The sequence below is a fragment of the Sorghum bicolor genome, chromosome 5, assembly GCF_000003195.3.
Source record: "Sorghum bicolor cultivar BTx623 chromosome 5, Sorghum_bicolor_NCBIv3, whole genome shotgun sequence".
In the NCBI taxonomy this organism is placed as follows: domain Eukaryota; kingdom Viridiplantae; phylum Streptophyta; class Magnoliopsida; order Poales; family Poaceae; genus Sorghum; species Sorghum bicolor.
In genome coordinates, this window is record NC_012874.2 from 55331844 (window position 1) to 55352093 (window position 20250).

General features: G+C 49.4%; 1 protein-coding gene across 3 annotated transcripts in view; it reads right to left on the reverse strand.

The window, feature by feature from the left end:
* LOC8057624 (protein HASTY 1) overlaps positions 1 to 15890 on the reverse strand; it is a 50653-nt gene extending 34763 nt beyond the window's left edge. For 2 of the 3 annotated variants that reach the window (XR_002453464.1, XM_021461470.1), the window contains exons 1-14: positions 15674 to 15890; positions 15462 to 15566; positions 14161 to 14301; positions 13943 to 14023; positions 13787 to 13856; positions 8358 to 8428; positions 8076 to 8239; positions 7930 to 8001; positions 7607 to 7841; positions 7326 to 7388; positions 6992 to 7255; positions 672 to 785; positions 425 to 551; positions 175 to 344 (exon numbers count right to left, since the gene is read on the reverse strand). Coding sequence is in view for 2 of the 3 variants with exons in the window: in XM_021461470.1 (XP_021317145.1) it covers positions 175 to 344; positions 425 to 551; positions 672 to 785; positions 6992 to 7255; positions 7326 to 7388; positions 7607 to 7841; positions 7930 to 8001; positions 8076 to 8239; positions 8358 to 8428; positions 13787 to 13856; positions 13943 to 14023; positions 14161 to 14301; positions 15462 to 15566; positions 15674 to 15676 (1680 nt within the window). In the remaining variant the exon portion in view is untranslated. The remainder of the gene's footprint in view (positions 1 to 174; positions 345 to 424; positions 552 to 671; positions 786 to 6991; positions 7256 to 7325; positions 7389 to 7606; positions 7842 to 7929; positions 8002 to 8075; positions 8240 to 8357; positions 8429 to 13786; positions 13857 to 13942; positions 14024 to 14160; positions 14302 to 15461; positions 15567 to 15673) is intronic. The other variant, XM_021461471.1, reaches the window with a different exon arrangement.

The following is a 20250-nucleotide window of genomic DNA, read 5'->3' on the forward strand; positions in this document are numbered from 1 at the left end:
GAGACATGGGCTATCTAGTTCTAGAATGAACAAAACATACAGAAAAAAGTTAAAATTAATGCATTACAAATATTGCTTCTAGACTACATTTCAACAACTTGAAGATGAAAAGATCTAATATAGAATGAATCAAGATTCTCCCACAGTGACTGAACATGAGAGAATTAGGCTTACATGACAATCAACATTGATTGATGACAATAGTTCTAAAAGCTTAGCCACAACCATGCCAACTGCGTCCGGAAAGTGTCTCAAAAAAGGGCACAAAGCATCCAAATAGTGACCCAGGATAATAACAAGCTTTGGTTCAGTCCAATTCAAAGATAGAAATTGCAGAAGTAAACCTGATCACATGCAGACAATAAGACAAGTTATGTAGAAGAATAACAAAAAACAGAAGAATGTGGAAGTTAGATTCACAGACGTTCAAATATCTTGTGTATTCTCTGCGAAGGAAATTCCACATCCAGACTGCTCTTAGCTGCATCATCAAATATTGCACTGACAACAGTTTCAAGCCCTAGCTGCGCACTTTCAATAGCAACCAAATCCTAGCATACACATGCAGTAACCAAAGATTTCTCAAATGTAAGTAAATTCTTGAGGACAGAAATAACATAACAAATTAATTAAATCAGTAATACTTGGGCTATACACATGAAAGACCCAACCTTGGGGTATGTTGTTCCTGCTTTCACATCTCCAATAACACAAGTAATTCTCTGTACAGCTCTCTTGGCAGCAATGATTGGTCTTTCATAAGCAATAAATGTGATGAGATCCAACTGGATAAAGGAAGTGAGAAATTATACAAAGCAGATAGAAGACATAAGAACTGCCATAAGCATCTCTTTTGGCGGGTAAGAAAAGGCGTCGGTGTCAAAAATTTTGGAGCGGAGTCGATGATTTGCCCAGAAACACGCGTTTCTGGAGTAAGGAAACGTTGTGGGCCTATGGTTAACCATATTTACACCTTATCAGTCGCGTTAAAATAACATCCAAGGGAGGAGATCATACGTGGGTAGACTGTTTTTAGGTGACAAGTGTTATCCAATTTGTTTGCTCCTTTATAGTGTAGATTATGGACAGATTATTGATAAATGAGAGCAATTAGTCTCGGGATTGATTGATTGATTGAAGACTTGAAGAGGTACAGGGGTACATTATATAGGCAAGGATCCCTAAGGGTTTATAGAAACACCCAATCAAGGATCCCTAAGGTTTATAGAAACACCCAATCAACGGTGATCCTTGCCTTATCAATCTATCTTAATCCCTAAGGTGCTTAACCACACCAGCCCATAACAGCCCATTAGGGCGCCTATTGCTAACACTCCCCCACAGTCAAAACGCCAGTCACTTTGCACGTTTAGACTGGACCTAAACTCTGTGAACACTGAGGTAGGCAGTCGCAGTCCCTTGGTGAAGATATCAGCTGCGAGGAAGTAGGAACATCCAGAACTCGTAGATCACTAATGGCGACTCGCTCCCGGACGAAGTGAAGATCAATCTCAATGTGCTTGGTGCGCTGATGTTGCACTAAATTGGAGGTCATGTAGACAGCACTGATGTTGTCGCAGTACACCAGTGTGGCGCGCCTAAGCGGGGCATGCAGTTCCAAGAGAAGCTGGCGTAGCCAGGTCGCCTCTGCAACTCCATTTGCTACTGTGCGATACTCGGCTTCAGCACTTGACCTTGATACTGTATTCTGGCGCTTGGAAGACCAGGAAACAAGGTTGTCACCAAGGAACACTGCATAACCAGAGGTGGATCTGCGAGCCCAATCAGCGTCGGTGTAAACAACAAGATCAGCCGAAGTAGTCGGTCGCAGCAGTAGACCGAGGTGAAGTGTGCCCCGAACATAGCGAAGAATACGCTTCAGAGAAGCAAAGTGAGGCTCTCGAGGGTCATGCATGTGAAGGCAGACCTGTTGAACTGCATATGCAATATCTGGGCGAGTGAACGTCAAGTACTGAAGAGCTCCAGCAAGGTTGCGAAAGTCTGTAGCATCAGACACAGGGGCCCCCTCAGCTGCAGCAACCTTGGAGTTGGTGTCAACTGGTGTAGAGCACGGCTTGCACTCGGCCATCCCGGCGCAATCTAAGATGTCCAGCATGTACTGTCACTGTGAGAGCAGTAGTCCATCACCACGCCGCTGAACATGCATACCGAGAAAGTGATGTAGTTCACCAAGGTCTTTCATGGCGAACTCTCGCTGAAGAGCCGAGATGATCCGCCTAAGAAAGACTGACGACGAGGCTGTGAGTACAATATCATCGACATAGAGCAACAGATAGGCTGTGTTTGATCCGCGCTGGTAGATGAAGAGTGAGGTGTCTGATTTGGCTTCGACGAACCCAATGGATAGCAAGTAAGAGGCCATCCGACTATACCAAGCACGAGGAGCCTGCTTCAGGCCATAGAGCGACTTCTTCAAGAGACAGACATAATCCGGATGAGCTGGATCTTCGAACCCGGACGGCTGCTGAGAGTACAGTCTCAGTCAAAGTCCCATGAAGAAAGGCGTTCTTCACATCCAGCTGGTGAATGGGCCAGTGACGAGTGAGCGCTAAGGAGAGCACCGTGCGGATAGTAGCAGGTTTCACCACAGGGCTAAGGTCTCATCAAAGTCCACACCAGGCCGCTGGGTAAAACCACGAAGAACCCAACGTGCCTTGTACCGCTTGAGGGAGCCATCAGACTGAAGTTTGTGCTTGAAGATCCACTTCCCAGTGACAACGTTGGCCCGAGGAGGACGAGGCACGAGATCCCAGGTGTGGTTCTGCAAGAGAGCACCATGTTCTTCCTCCATAGCGGCTCGCCAATTGGGGTCAGCCAGAGCGCTACGGAAGGTCTTTGGCACCAGAGAGAGAGGCACGGCGTGGTAGAGGGCGAGCATCTTGTAGCCGCTCTTGGACCGGGTGCTCATGGGGTGCTGGCTGGCCACTGGAGGAACAGCAACCGCACCTTTGGGCAGCAATGCTGCTGGTGCAGCAGCGACGGACGTGCACCAGGGGCAGCTGGTGCAGCAGTTGATGCAGCAGCCGGGGCGGCTGGTGGCTCACACGGGCGGCGCGTGTAGACGTATGTGAAGTCGCGAGCCGGCCGGAGAGGAGGGAACCCTGGCGGCGGCCCACGAGGCACATGCACAAGTGCCGGGGAGCCTGCGGGCGGTGCAGAGGGTGGACTCCTGGGGGCCGCGAGGGTAACTCTAGGGCCGCGCGTGGCGCGGAAGGGGAACTCCTGGGGGCCGCGCGTGGCGCGGTGGATGTCCCTGACGTCCGCAGCGCAGGAGGGACGTAGAGCGCGGGTGTAGGAGGATCCTCCGTATCCTCGGGAGACTCCAGGGGCGCCCCAGGCACAGCCTCACAAGGACCGGCAAGGGTGCAGGCGGCGTCGAGGGTGCTGGGAGAAGTTTCTGTAGACAAACACTTATGCGACGGTCCAATAGGAACGGGCACAACATCAGTAGTGTCATCGGCAAGAAACTCAAGATCTGCTGGAGTACTAGGACCATGACGCTCAGCGAAAGGGAAGGCCGTTTCATCGAAGACGTGTCGGGAAATGATGACTCTATTAGATGATAGGTCTAGGCAGCGGTACCCTTTATGATGAGCTGAGTAGCCTAGGAAGACACACAGGACAGACCTAAGGGCAAGCTTCTGAGGAGCAGTGGCAGACATGTTGGGATAACATTTGCAACCGAAGACTCGTAGATGATCATATGTGGGTGGTTTGCCAAATAAGGCAAGATGAGGAGTGGAGAGTTCTAGAGTCTTGGTGGGCAATATGTTGAGCAGGACAGTCGCCGTGGAGAGAGCCTCCACCCAGTAGGAGGGAGGCATGGACGCCTGAAATAGCAGGGAGCGAACAACATTATTGATAGACCGAATAACGCGTTCAGCTTTACCGTTCTGAGGCGAGGTGTAAGGGCAGGACATGCGAAGGTGGATGCCCTGGGTGAGGAAGAAGTGGGGGGGTACTAGAGTTGTCAAACTCTCTCCCGTTGTCGCACTGTACTGCTTTGACGCGGGTGCCAAACTGAGTGGAGACATGGGCGATGAATTGAGCGAGCGTGCTGAAAGTGTCAGATTTAAGGTGTAAAGGAAATGTCCACAAATAATGAGTGCAATCATCGAGAATAACCAAATAATATTTATAACCAGAAATACTGATAACTGAAGAGGTCCATAAATCACAATGAATAAGATCAAACTTGCTAGACGCACGGGAGGTGGACAAATGAAAGGGCAGACGAACATGTCGCCCGAGTTGACACGCATGACATAAATCTTAACAATCCTGAATAGGGAGTGAAACACTAGACGCTAGCTTTGACAGAGCCTCGTGGCCAGGATGCCCAAGACGCCGATGCCACAGTGGAGAAGAGCCCTGAGCGACAAAGGAGAGTGCTGGTGGAAGACGAAGTGGGTACAACGGCCCAGAGCTATTGCACCTGACGATCTCTTTCCGAGACGGAAGAACCTTCACAGAACAACCAGCGGGGTCAAACTCAATAGAGCAATTATTGTCAATAGTAAATTGGCGAACAGAGATAAGATTCTTAATAATTTGTGGCGATACAAGGACATTATTAAGACGCAATTTGGATGATAACTCTGTGGAGCCAGTGGCAGTGACAGGAATAAGAGAGTCATTACCGACAATAATAGATGAAGGGTGAGGGTACCGCCGAAGAGGAATATGTGAAAGTGAGGAGGGCTGAGATGTCATATGTGAAGTAGCACCTGAGTCAAAATACCACTCGTTGGTCGAAGGAGGGGTCTGCGATGTCGTGCTGAAGGCGGCGGCGAGATCCGTGGGGTCCCAGGAAGGCAGGCCGGTCATAGGGTTGTAAAACCCCGGAGCAGCCCACTGACCAGCGGGTTGCTGGTGAGCAACAAGCGCCTGCTGCTGTTGCTGAGCAAACAGGGCCTGCTGCTGTGCCTGGTGCTGCGCCTGCTGCTGAGCCTGATGCTGCGCCTGGAGATGAGGGGGCACCGGGATGGGTGCCAGTGGCGGACGAGGACCTCCTGGCCACATCTGGATGGTGCCAGACCAGGGATTGTAGAAGCTGGGCCAAGGGCGCCCTCCCCGAGCCGGCTGCTGCTGCTGTGTGGCACACCAGGAGGGCGATAGCCCTGTCCTGAAGTGCTGCTGCTGCCTTGTCCTTTGCCGCCGCCACCGCGCTTGCTGCGGCGGCTGTTCGAGGCTTTGGAGCCCCCTCCAGTGCCTCCAGTACCTGCAGAAGGTGGCGGTGCCGTGGTGGGAGGGGTGGAGGCGGCGAGGGCAGGGGCAGGGGTCTCCTTGCGATGTCCCATGGTGAGTTCCTCGAGGATGAGGTCCTCACGAGTCTCCAGGAACGTGGGGAAAGGCTTGGCTCGGCAGAGAAGCGTGCCGACGTGAGCAAAACGCTCGTTGAGGCCGCGGATGACGTTGAGGACGAGGGTGCGATCGGTGATCACCTCGCCGAGGGCCGTGAGGTCATCGGCCATCTTCTTCAGCTGGCGGCAGTACTCGGTGACGGAGAGGTCGCCTTGGACGAAGTTGCAAAACCGCGTCTCCAACTGAATGGAGCGAGCCTCACGGTTGCCGAGAAATTGCGACTCGACGGCAAGCCAGGCGTGCCTGGCTGTAGAGCCCTAAGCAGGGATGATCTCGTCCAGGTCATCCGTGAGCGTGGCGACGATCCAGAACTTGATGACGCAGTCCATCCAGGCCCAATCAGGAGATATCGGGACTGGAGGGTCTTCGCGGACATGGCCCTGGAGAGAGAACTTGCCGAGGATGAGCAGAAACTGGTCGCACCAACGGTTGAAGTTGCCGGAGTCGACATCGAGGATGGTGGTGACGTGGTTCCGGATGTTGCTGACGGCGACAGCCTGGGAGTGGAGTTGAAGCAGGGCCATGACTTCGTGATGAAGCATGGCTGCACGAAGATCAGGTGGAGCAGGGGTTCCTCCAGGCGACTCAGGGGCTCCTCCCGAAGGTTCGGGCGCGATGGCGGCGTCGGCGGCTGCCTGCTCCATGGCAGCGCGCGCAAGAGCCGCGCTGGCGCGTTGGGCCGCCTCGTCCCGCTCCTTGGCGGCGGCTGCAGCCTGCTGCTCGGCTTCGAGGGCGCGAGCCAGGGCAGCGTCGCGCGTGGCCTTGCGGTCCCGTTCGCGTTCCAGGCGCTGTGCGGTGGCGGCGGCGGCGGTCGCCTGCTCCTGGACGATCTCGTCGGTGAGGGAGGCGTCTTCGGTGCCTTGGAGGTGGGTGGAGAGGAAGCCATGGCGGCGTAGTACAACAGAGGCCGGCGCGCGTGTGGCTGGGGGCGCGCGGCTGAGGGCCTGCGCGCGTGGGGCTGGGGGCGCGCGGCTGAGGGCCTGCGCGTGGGGCGCAGCACGGCGAGGGGCCTGCGCGCGGTAGTGAGGGGCGCAGCACGGCGAGGGCCGGCGCGCAGGAAGAGAAGGGCGGCGCGGCAGGCAGCCGACGCACGCAAGGAAGGTGCAGCGGAAACAGAAGGCTAAACCTAAGCTGATACCATGAGAGCAATTAGTCTCGTGATTGATTGATTGATTAAAGAGGTACAGGGGTACATTATATAGGCAAGGATCCCTAAGGGTTTATAGAAACACCCAATCAATGGTGATCCTTGCCTTATCAATCTATCTTAATCTCTAAGGTGCTTAACCACACCAACCCATAACAGCCCATTAGGGCGCCTATTGCTAACAATAAAGAACAGTAGATAATTACTCTCTCCATTCCCAAATTGTAAGATGTTTTAGCTTTTCTAGATACAATAAGCTCTTGATATGAACTTAGTTATAAACTGTTTAGATACATAGTAAAAGTAATGTATCTAGAAAAGCCAAAACATCTTACAATTTCGAACGGAGGGAACAATACACAACATGTGGCAACATTGAATTGCTGGATTGCAGGTTGATTGAAATGGTATGTGTTACATTCTGAAGTAATCAATTTTAAGAGGACATAAGAAACGCACCAGTAGAGAATGGTACTGTAGAAAGCCATTCTTTCCATGAACCTCATCGCTACATAGCTCCATCAACTCTGGAGATGCAACTTCAGATTTCTTGAGTATTCTTTTGAATGAAATATCCAACATTCCATCACATATATCATCACTAACAAAAACCATTGCACCATTGTTCCCCTTCTCAGTTGAATTCCTGAGAGATGCAGGAGAAGCAACAGGCCCAGGATAAGGGACTACATATTTTTCTTTAGGCAGCTCCTTTAGCACCATCTGTGCAAACAAGAATTTCATCTGAATAAGTCACATCAATTTTGTTAAGTAATGTGACACAGAATCATACCAGCCAAAACTGCAAACACCGAAAATGAAGTGCAATCTTATCATGTTGGTAATATTCCAGCATCTGCAATGCAAAATTTGAGAAAAACAAATTATGCCTACACACAAGTATAGCACCATCAGTCCATCCCACACACACAGAATGATGGAAAAATTGGGCAAGTTACCAACAAACATGAAGGCAATAAGGTATCATGTCAACCGATGTTATATTTTTGCGCTAACATTACCCAAACAAGCTAAAAAAATAATACAATGTACAATCATCTTGTCAGCACTGACCTGTCGAAAGAAAACGGGGGCCCTATTTCTGTCTTTAATAATAAATTGCATGTTAAAGGAACCCAGAGCAATCAAACACTCACAAATCCGCCCTGTAAAGTCAAGCAGGCATTCATCGAGAAGACCACAATGGGTTTTAGCACTGATCAAAAAATCTTTTGAAATGTTTATCAAGCTCCAGAAGACCAAGCTCATTATGGTGTCATAATCCTCTGTATCGTAAGGTGGTCTTCTTCTGAAAACAATCACAAACAACCATTTCAGAAAAAGAAGTGCATAAGTTGTTATGTTACAGAAAAACAGCATCCAATATAAATACAAACCTCTGACAGATGACCTTAAAAAAACTCAAAGCAAGAACATGGGGATTGCTGAAATAGAGGAAGGACTTGCATCTACAGAATTAAACATCATACGGTCATAATTGAGTTAAATAATCACTAAACAAGCTCAAAGCTGGAATGCTGACCGCTCAACTAAACCATATTTGGCAAGATGAACCACTGGGACCCACTCCGCATATGCATTTGCAGCAAGCAAGCAAGCTGCTACTGTCAACCCATGTTTTTTACTTGATACAGTTAGCTGCTCTGGGTGTTTGGTAAGAAATGATCCACCATATTTCTCGAGCAACTACAATATGACATTAAATGACGATGATGATTCACATTACGTTAAGAAACTGTATCTTACTAGAGAAACCTGAAACTACAAATGATGAAGATTAAATAATAAGAAAAAAATAACTTACTGATGAAAGGATCACCATAATACTTGGCAGAGCCTCATCTAGACCACATAAAATTGCTTCAGATTGACCACCTAAAATCAGAACCATTGATTTAATTAAGTAACTAAAATAATTGCAAGGTACATTACAAAAAAGCACTAAAAAGATCACTTACTGATAGCAGTTGGTCATGTATCTAGTATAGCAGGGCCTAAGTATTGCCCACTGCAGTTTCTGTTTTCTTTTACCTTGGTTGTTTGTGTGGCTGTAATAGGCTTGCTTGGGGGTCAAGAAGATAAGACCCTTGGCAGCCAAGTAATCAGGGCATCTACTTTAGAATATGCTTAGTCCTAGGGGTGGCTCTCAGCCTATAAGAGCTGGAGTTGGGATAAGGGTTTTTGTAACCAAGACTTCCACTTTCAATTCAATCAAAGGGCCATAGCAGGCAAACTGCCCTCTGGCTGTTATCAGATTAGTCTTGTGTTCATCAATTATCCAACAATTGGTATCAGAGCCTATTTTTGATCCTGGGAGAGATGCCCACCTCCGCAGAGAGAGCAGCCGCCGCCGCAGTAGCCGCCGGGCAGCGCGCGCAGCGTTTGGCAGCGGCAGAGGCCGCAGCCACGCAGGCGCAGCAAGCCGCTTAGGCCGCAGCCCGGCAGACCACTACCACGGCCGCCGCTCTGCGTCGAGAGCTCTGGGATGAGCAGCCACTAGAGGACGAGGAGGAGCAGCGCGAGGAGCCGCGCAATCGCCGCCGCCCGCCTCGGAGGAGCCCGGAGCAGATGTGCAGGCAATCGCGGTCGCCGGATCCGGATCGCCATCGCAGACGTGGCGGTAGGGGCCGCTCGCCGGTGATCCAGGCCGTGTACAAGGACTCCGGCGGCTCCACCACATGGCCGATGCTGTCCAAGACCAACTACCACGAGTGGGCGTCGATCATGAAGCTAAAGCTACAAGCTCGCTAGCTTTGGGATGCGATCGAGTATGGCGATCTTCCCCACCATGGAGACCGCCGCACCGTCGAAGCGCTGATCGCCGCCGTCCCTCAAGAGGTGCAGATGCCGCTGTCGGAGAAGGTGACGGCGAAGGGGGCGTGGGACTCCCTCGCCACTGCACGCATCGGAGGGGAACGAGCTCGGCGCACCGCTCTGCAACGCCTGTGCTGCGAGTGGGAGTTGTTGTCTTTCCGCCCAGGTAAGCAGGATGAGGATTTTACTCTGCGCCTGATTGCCCTGAAGCAGCAGCTCGCCCTCCATGGCGACACGGACATCAACGAGGAGCGCGCGGTGGAGAAGCTCCTGCGCGCTGCACCGACCAAGTATGCGCAGCTCTGCATCGCCATCGAGACCCTCCTCGACTTTCAAGATCTCACCATCGAGGAGGTGTCGGGTCGATTGAAGGCGGTGGACGATCTACAGGAGGTCTTGGGGGAGCCCCTCATCATCGCCGGCAAGCGGATGCTCTCGGAGGAGCACTGGCACGCGCGGCAGAAGGAGAGGAAGAAGGGCGTCCAGGACTCTGCTTCGGCCAGCGGCAAGGAGCCGCGGCGTCATCCCCGTGGTGGAAAGAAGCAGAGGGCCAAGAACAAGTACCGCGAAGATGACGGCGAGCGCAAGGCCAACCGCAACGACATCTGCCTGAACTGCAAGCGACCGGGTCACTGGGCACGTGGCTGCTGTTATCCTCCGCGACAAGGTGGTGGCGGCGGAAGAGATCATGGCGGCCAGCAGCGGGGAGGCCGCGGCGGCGGCGGCGGTGCGCGGGGCGCCGCACACGTCGCCGAGGTGGATTCGGATGACGACGCACTCTTCTTCGCCCACGGCGTTGTACAACTGGAGAAGTCGCCTGAAGTCCTCTGCACCTAGGCCGCCACGTTCCTGGACTTCGCCGAGCCGCGCACACGCGTCTTCCTCGTTGACGCCAGCAACGAGGACAAACTCGACGGTTGGTACCTCGACAGCGGCGCCACCCACCACATGTCCGGGCGTCGTGAGATCTTCTCCGAGCTCAACACAACTGTCCGTGGCACAGTGAAGTTCGGCGATGCATCACGCGTGGAGATCTAGGGCGTGGGCTCGGTTGTGTTCCAGGTGAAGAACGGCGAGCACCGCGTCCTCCACGGCGTCTACTTCATCCCGGCGCTTCGCAACTCCATCATGTCCCTGGGTCAGCTCGATGAAGCGGGCTCGAAGGTGGAGATCGAGCACGGCGTCTTGCGTATCTAGGATCAGCGCAAGCGCCTCCTTGCCGAGGTAAAGCACGGCAGCAACCGCCTTTACATTCTTCATCTCGACGCCGTGCAGCCTGTTTGTCTCGCCGCGTGGAAGGACGACGATGCCTGGTGCTGGCACGAGAGGCTTGGACATCTGCACTTCGACGCTCTCCATCGGCTCGGGAAGGAGATGGCCCAAGGCATTCCGGTGATCGAGCACGCGGCACAAGTCTGCGACACCTGCGTCACCACCAAGATGTGCCGCCAGTCGTTCCCACAGAAGGCTGCGTACCGCGCCGAGCAGCCGTTGGAGCTCGTCCACGGCGACCTGTGCGGACCCATCACACCAGCGACTCCAGGAGGTCGGCGCTACTTCCTCCTCATGGTGGACGATGCCACGCGCTTCATGTTCGTGGCGCTGCTCGCAACCAAGGACGAGGCGGCGCAGGCGGTGAAGAAGATCAAGGCTCGGGCTGAGAAGGAGACCGGCCGCGAATTCAAGGTGCTGCAGACCGACAATGGTGGAGAGTTCACCTGCTCCGAGCTCGCCGAGTACTTCGCCATGGAGGGAGTCAAGCACCACTTCTCCACGCCGCACTCGCCACAGCAGAATGGCATTGTGGAATGGCGGAACCAAACTGTGGTGGCCACGGCGTGGGCTCTGCTCAAGCCGCGCGGCATGCCGGCTCGGTTTTGGGGGGAGGTGGTGGTGACCGCAGTCCATTTGTTGAACCGCTCGCCCACCAAGTCATTGCAAGGCATGACACCCTACGAGGCCTGGCATGGGCGCGCGCCGTCCGTGGCGCACCTGCGCGTCTTCGGCTGCGTCAGCCTACACGCGCGATTTGGGGCAGCTGCGCAAACTCGACGACCGTGGCGTCCCCGGCATCTTCATCGGCTACGCTGAGGGCGCCAAGGCCTGTCGGGTATACAACCCGGCGTCTGGGCGCGTCAAGACTTCCCGCGACATCATCTTCGACGAAGGGCGCGGGTGGAACTGGATGACGCCGGCGGCCGGATCCTCTGCAACGGCATCAAGCAACTTCGACATCGAGTGGCCTGCCGAAGCAGAGGAGGCACCAGCGTCAGCGCCAACCTCACCGAGCCCACCTCGTGTGCTGTCTTCTGCTCCGAGGGAGCACGACAGAGACGGCGCGAATGAGCCGAAGACTCCTGTTGCTGTCTCTACTACACCAGCTGCGGCAGTTGAGATCGGTGACCCAGTGGAGTTCGCCTCGCCGTTGGAGGGAGATGAGGACCGGGTTGATGCCTGGCACGATGACGAGCCCCTGCGCTATCGCACGGTGGCCAACATCATCGGCAACGCTTCTACGCCGCCACCGCCACCGCGTCTCTTTGCTGAGGTCCATCTAACTCATGCGGGAGAACTGGCGAGCTTCGACCAGGCGAAGGATGATCCTGCCTGACACGCGGCCATGGAGCAGGAGCTCAAGTCCGTGGAGTAGAGCCGCACCTGGGAGCTGGCGACGCTCCCGGCTGGCCACCGGCCCATCACCCTCAAATGGGTGTTCAAGCTCAAGAAGGATGAGCGGGGTGCGGTGATCAAGCACAAGGCGCGTCTGGTGGTGCGCGGGTTCGTCCAGCAAGAGGGGATTGACTACGATGATTCCTTTGCGCCAGTGGCGCGCATGGAGTCGGTCAGGGTTCTCGCGCGGGCAGCTCAGGAGGGTGGCCTGTCCACCACATGGACATGAAGTTCGCCTTCCTCAACGGCGACCTCAAGGAGGAAGTCTACGTGCGGCAGCCACCGGGATTCGTCGTCGTCAGGGAAGAAGACAAGGTGTACCGCCTGCACAAGGCTCTGTACGGTCTGCGCCAGGTGCCTCGGGTTTGGAACGAGAAGCTAGACGCAACACTCAAGGAGATGGGATTCCAGCAGAGCTCTCACGAGGCTACCATGTACCGGCGGAGCAGTGGACGGGCAATCCTGCTCGTTGGCGCCTATGTCGACGACCTGATCATCACCGGCACCGACGAGAAGGAAGTGGCGGCGTTCAAGGCTCAGATAATAAAGGCATTTGAGATGAGCGACCTCGGGCTGCTGAGCTTCTACCTCGGTGTCGAAGTCTGCCAGTCAGCTTCTAGGATCCATCTCCGTCAAACACACTACGCCGAGAGGATACTGGAGCTTGGAGGCATGGAGGGCTCCAATCCTGCAGCAACTCCCATGGAAGAAAGACTGAAGCTCAGCCGCTTCAGCACTGCCGAAGCAGTGGATCCTACCCACTACCGACGGTTGATTGGCAGTCTGCCGTCGACTTCGTCAGCAGATTCAGGGAGAAGCCCACCATGGAGCACCTCGCAACCGTGAAGCGCATTCTAAGGTATCTCTCCGGGACGCTGGACTACGGGTTGCACTTCCCCAGAGCCCCCGGCAGCGCTCGCTTCGTCGGCTACTTCAACAGTGACCTTGGTGGTGACATTGATACAAGCAAGAGCACCACTGGAGTCCTCTTCTTCCTTGGTCAGTGTCTGGTGTCCTGGCAGTCCATCAAGCAGAAAGTAGTGGCACTCTCCAGTTGTGAAGCAGAGTATGTGGCTGCTAGTACTGCTGCTACACAAGCCATGTGGCTGTCAAGATTGCTGGCTGAGCTACTTGGAAGACCTGTAGACATTGTTGAGCTGAAGGTCGACAGCAAGTCTGCACTGGCCTTAGCAAAGAACCCTGTCTTCCATGAGCACAGCAAACATATCAGAATCAAGTATCATTTCATCCGAAGCTGTTTGGAGGATGGCAGCATCAAGGCAGAACACATTTCAACAGGTGATCAGCTGGCTGACATTCTCACCAAGGCACTGGGCAAGACCAAGTTTGAAGAGCTCAGGGGAAGGATCGGTCTGGAGGCAATCTCAGCAAAGGGGAACAAGACCAAGGGGGAGAATTGATAGCAGTTGGTCATGTATCTAGTATAGCAGGGCCTAAGTATTGCCCACTGCAGTTTCTGTTTTCTTTTACCTTGGTTGTTTGTGTGGCTGTAATAGGCTTGCTTGGGGGTCAAGAAGATAAGACCCTTGGCAGCCAAGTAATCAGGGCATCTACTTTAGAATATGCTTAGTCCTAGGGGTGGCTCTCAGCCTATAAGAGCTGGAGTTGGGACAAGGGTTTTTGTAACCAAGACTTCCACTTTCAATTCAATCAAAGGGCCATAGCAGGCAAACTGCCCTCTGGCTGTTATCAGATTAGTCTTGTGTTCATCAATTATCCAACACTTACCTTCTAAATCCACTGTACAAACAGTTCCAAAATCCGAAATCCACTTAAAAATTAACGCAGCCAACTCAGCCTAGTAATTTTATACAAAATTGTTTAGAACATCTATGCATCGCACAAAGGATTTACATATTCACTTCTTGATAAAGATAAACTCACCTCAGCAGGACCTCTCTTTGCTAGAATAATAATTGAAGGTAGCAGGGCATTCAACAAAGAAATTCCACCACTCCAAATTACCTGCAAAATAACAGTATAACAATGACATGAACAAAGTAACCAGAAGAAGATTAGCTGCAAAACAACACTGACATAGACTGGTTAAGCAGGAAAAAAAGAGCACAGCATGACAGCAGATGCAAAACAAAAATCAGAACCTCTGCCATTAAAGCAGCTATAGCATTCTTTGAAGGTGATATATCAGTGGCGCCATGTAGCCCTGCTACCAAATCAGCAACATCACTGGATGCACTCCATTCCTCAATGCAAAGCTCATCCCACCTATATCTCAACAGGTGCTGCCAATACAAAATGCACATGTAATAGATAAGTATAACAATCAAAAGATGATGCAATCTTGAAGGCAAAGTTCATAATGAAGGAAGTCTAATAATTCAAAACAGAGTTAGTGGAGCTTGAGAATTGCTAATGCTGCAATGCGTACTTCGCCTTTGATGATAGGCTACTCAAAAAACAGTTGCATTCACAAAGTGAGGGCTGACGGGGATGAAGGTGTTCGAAAGGAGTATGGAGTTTTTGTTCCCCGCAGAACAATATCACTCCTGCTCCCTAGTCCCTACAGAGAAGCCTTGCTCTTAGCTCTATCGATACCCATTGTTATCGAAAAAATGATCGTTGTCAAGTAAGCATACAGCAATGTTATCCCAAATGACAATTTTCCCAGATGAATAGATTAAAATAGTGTTAGAATAAGCCAGGAGTGGCACACTGAGTATTCCATGAACTGCAGATTCAAATAGGCAAATTCTTAATATGCCCACATGGTGTACTACAAACAGACTGCAGCAGTATTCCATGCAGAGAGGTACTTTCTTGCGTGGCCTACCATACATGGTAGCACAGTGATACACTGATAACTGGAACATGTATCTAGTGATTTACATATGCAGTCAGCAGTTTATAGTGATACACCTAAGCAAAGCGATAATGAAGAACTATCAGGTGAAAACAAATAAGGGGAACACAACTGGACAACTGGTTGTTAAGTTTCAGTGGACATTGTCATCTATTTTGTCCTAGTAGCAAGAAAAATGTCTTTGGTCAAGAAGAGCTCAAAGATAAGTAATGTGTGCGATGCCTTTCCAAGCACACCTGAGTGAGTGCTGCAATATGGAAATTGCCTCCGAATTCAGTGCAATCTTTTTTAGAAGAAAAGGTCCCTGTTGGTTTATTTATGCAAAACTAAGTGTTCAGTTCAGTGCAATCTTACCAGAAGGGCCTTGGGACACAGACAAAACTAGTTCTGAAGTATCTGAGGATCTGATAGACATAAACTTTACTAGGTGTGCATCTAATTCTGAAGTATCTGACGAGCGGATATAGACATCAAATTCACTAGCTGCGCATCAGCAAGAGGGCATAAGCGTCGTCGAAACTATCTCTCTCTCTCTTTTGGGGGGGGGGGGGGGGAGAGGGATTGCAGTGAACAAATAGTGACCAGCATCAGGTTCAGGCCTTGGCGCCTGATTTCGGGGGAGACACCCTTCAGGAGCAGTTGAAGCGTCGTCCTGAGTAACGTATCCGCGTATCCTTGCCTCTCTTCCTGCAAGACAGCGCCCAAAACAGCACCGGTTCATCAATCGAAGTAAATCTTGCACGAGATTCAGCTCAAAAGGGAGGGGGCGGGGGTGGCGCGGAGTTAACAGGCACCATAATCGCGGCGGCCGCCGGGAGGCGGAGATCCGGATCCACTGTGCTGCCGGAGTGTTCCTACGGAGACGACGACGCTGGCGGGGTGGCGGCGCCATCCATCGGAGATGCCCCCTTCCAAGGATGCTTCTGGATGGTCCTGAAATTGGGGCTTAGGGGAGAGGACGCTAGGGTTTCCGCTCGGTTTCGTGTAGAAGCTTAGGCGAGGGAAGGGGTTTGCTGGGACACCGGTCATTAAGAATTTTTAAACGAAGTATTTATACGCCACACTGGGCAGAAGAGACGAACGAGTCAGATTTGGCTCTGGTCCACCAGCTTGATGAGATATACTCCCTCGTTCCACAAAATAATCAATTCACCTAAATTTGACTAATTTATACGAAAGAGTAACATCTATGATGTAAAATATGCAATATATTTTATGATAATTCTAATAATACTAATTTGATATCATAAAATTTAACACTTTTTTCTAAAAAAATAGTTAAAGTTTAAAAAGTTTGACTTAAGACAACTCTAAAATTGGATTCTTTCATGGACGGAGGGAGCATTATGAGATATATTGGACTTATTTGAAAGCGTTTCCTACCTAGCTAGCCCTCGTGGTGCAACTTCACGTGTTTGGTGTTTTGTTTTAGTAAAGCCTACTTCAGATTATGTTTGGTTTCCTGGATGGAGAAATATAACCATCTTGCTACTGCAATTTGATAACATTAACCCCATATCCCCCACCCAAACTTCCCTTCCTCTTGTCATTGGCATTTCCTCGAGCACATGACGGGTAGAACAAGAACACCACCCGACGTCAAGGATGAGGCCGATTTCTGACTGTCTGGTGGCCGGTGACAGCCATGATAGTGACATAGAACCATCTAGGGGCCCACAAGCTAGCATCCATGGAGGGGCGCAGCTTCGCTCGTGATGCTTTGGAGCGGTGAGGCCACGACAGCAGATGGCAGCGGCTAAATCTAGTAGCCAGGAGCCCAGGATTGCAAGCGATAGTGTGACATGGGAAGCAGCGTGGCGAAGGAAGCACAACACGAGAGAGGGGATGACAAGGTTTTGGTGCGGATGCGGTGCGAGGAGAGGAACTGCAGCCTATACACAATAGAGTGAGAGAAACTCCATGGGTTGCACAATTGCACTGAATATCAATCTTCAGATGAAGGAAACACAAATTCTTAATCCTACCAGTATATTTTCAGCATTCAGAGAGCATTCTCAATGAAGTCGCAAAAATAGAGCATTCTGAATGTTATAAACAAATGTATGTATAATTTAATTTTGAAATGGGCAGGAGCGATTTATAAGTGAAAGAAAGGTCCAAGGCCTTATGGCAAAGAGTACAAGTGTAGCTACGTACCTATTACTGCAAGTATCGTTGCCTTTTAAATTCTGTTTTTTTTTTACTATTCTTAATGCTGATGCTATGAAGTTTGCTATTGTCTTTTAGCTTTGCAAACAGGTTGATTCGTATTAAGGAGAACCACAAATTTCTAAAAATACAAGGGGCAATCATAGGGAAGATGGTACACTGCAATAGCAGCACACGACGAGTGGTTCCTCTTGACTCACCAAGATCGATGAACAAACGAATTTGGAGGGAGTATTCAAGTTCTATAAACAAATGTATCATTTAATTTTAACAGTTGTGTGCATCAAGCAGTTACTACCTGTTGAGCTTTGGATCTTTTCCTCATAATATCTCTAATTCTGTAGGCACGAGCACGAAATAGAGATTATTTACCAAGAAGAAAATGGACAACTCAAAAGTTATCTAACATTCGTCATTCCATATGTCGAATTGTATGCGGCAATGATTCAGGTGTGTGCACTTCTTTTCTTGTTGCGTGCTTGTTTTATACCTTCAACTAAATAATGAATTTTCATAAGAAGATATGAGCCTCTTTGTAGTAGACTGGCCTATTGAAGTATAACTGAAAGGTTTGCATCATCCTCAATTCTCTAACAGCTACTATAGCCATTGCCTGTGCCCTTCACGCTTTCCTCATTGTAGGAATCTGTGGGAGGAGCCCTGCAAGGGGCCAGAATCAGGATAGAAAACATGGACCGGGACAGAAAACATGAAAGACATTAGAGGCATGCTCCTCATGATGAACTGCACTATTTTCATTTGCCGAGTTTATTGTTAAATTATTAAGAGTGTCTCTTCAACTCCGTGTCTAGCATCAATGTGTCTAGCATCTCTTCAACTCCGTGTCTAGCATCAATGTGTCTAGCATCAATGTGTCTAGCATCTCTTCAACTCCGTGTCTAGCATCAATGTGTCTAGCATCAATATTGCTTGTGTGAAAATAGGAATTGTATCAAGGTGAAAAGAAGAGTTCATTCAACCCAATCTGTTAGTACATTTGATTGGTTGGTCTCTAAATTTTAAGCCAACAATGATACTTTGCAGTATTGTCAAGATTTTTTCCATAATAATATTTCAGTTTTAATTTGCATATACCCAAATGTTACATAGTGTTAGCACGGCCATAGCATCTGTTCCTTAATTTTTGAGTGTGATGTTTTGTATGCAGGTGAGGTCATGGGATGCCGAAAGAAGTTGTATTGGTATTGTGGTATTGGAAAAGAAGAGTTGTTGGTTCTTTTGCCTTTTCCAAAAGAACTTTTTTGTTATTGGGGCAGGTTTTGTTCTTATAGTTTTATGATTATTTTGGTTTGTGATTTTCTCTAGACGTCACCGTAGCGTTAGCACGGGCAGTATACTAGTTTAACTCTAATGCATTCAAACTGGAGGGCTAATAGGTGGGATAATTTAGACAAGTCTTTAACTTGTTGTTAGTTAATTACCTAGCCAACTATAGCTAATTCGGGCTAAATTTCAGTGCATGTGTATCAAACATTCCCTAAGTGTGATCGGTTTCCATAAAAGAGCTAAAAGAGCCAACTGCTAGCTAGTTAAAATTAGCCAAAATTAGATTTGATACATTCAAATAGAAGGCTATTTTTTTAGTCAAACCTTTGGGTTGTTTAATACACATAGCTAGTTAAGTCTAAAAATTAGTCCAAATGTGTTATAGTTGGATAGCTAGTTGGCTAACATCTAGTTGAAGAGTTAGCTAAAAAATTAGTCCATCTATTTAGCTCTCCTATTTGAATGCACTATGGCTAATTTTTAGTTAGCTAGAAATTAGCTCCTGTATTCAAAAAAGACCCTTTAATTAGCTATTAGTCAACTAGCTAGTCAACCTACTATGTTTGATACAAGAGCTAATTGTTAGGTAGCTTAAAATTAGCTCTAGTATAACCAAACAAGAGGGCTAATGAGGGGGCTTTTTTAGCCAAACTAGTAATGTGTCTGTGCTAACGCTACGGCAACATTTGGGTGTGAAAATTAGAACCACCGAACATGAGGTTAATTACAAATTCAAAACCTGAGACTATAATAAATTTTATACACACAAAAATCTCATCTCTTGGATGTGTTTTGAATTTTTTTTGTTGAGGATGAACCTCAACCTGCACCTAACCTTTTGTGTCTTGTCTATTAGCAACACATCCAAATCTTGTCTTTAAGGTGGAACTGTAGAACCTTTGGATGATCTTGACTCTGGCATGGTCATTGATATGTCGAAAGGAGGTATCCAATCTCAATCCAGAGTTGCATTTTCATCCAGAGTTCTTTGACTTATATAGAACCAAACAAGAAAAATAGTGACTCTTGCCCTGCTTTTTTCCTTGGCTATTTACTACCAAAACAAAATCATAGGACCATAATAACTAAAATGACTTATGAGAACTTAAACCTAAGCTACATAAAAGAGAATTGGGTCAAAACATGAGAAGAGTGTGATATTAGTACTCCAGAATTTAGACAAAATATATTATATTGATTAGAGTAACTGTCGACGAAAGCTAGTCGGCAGTCTACCTTGGGGTATACCCACAGTAGTAGTTTATCGGCAGATAGGTGCGCAAGCTACGAACTCGATGGTGACGCAAGACACAGACAAGGATTTTATCCAGGTTCGGCCGCCATGTGAGCGTAATACCTACGTTCTGTGTCTGATTGTATTGCTGTGAGTTGAATTGAATTGTCCAAGGGGGGTCCCTTGCCTCTCTTTATATAGTCCAGAGGGCAGGGTTACAGATCTAGAAACTAATCCTAGTCGGTTACAATTGTCATAGATAATGCAATATCAATTCCTATTCTAACCGACTAGAATCCTGCTTGATGTCCACGTCTAGTTTCCTTGCACAAGACTCCGAGTAGTTGGATCATGCCTCGAACTGTCTCGTGATGGGCCAATTCTCCCGGCCCAAGTCTAGCCGTAAGGGTATAGGGGTTTATACCCCCACAGCTAGTCCCCGAGCACCATGTATTACGATATAACACGCCATCTTGAGCTTCTTCGTCCAGCAGAAAAATCACCCGAACAGTTGCAACGATATTTTGACCAATCTCAAAAGACAATTGATCAACATCGAAGAAGCAGATTGTTCAAATGATGCATGGTGCTCTTAAGCAAAAAAAGATTTCTTTTCTACTGAAGTGTGCCCACTTTACTTTTCTGAAAAGTAAAAGTATTCAAAAAACAGGTAAATTCACC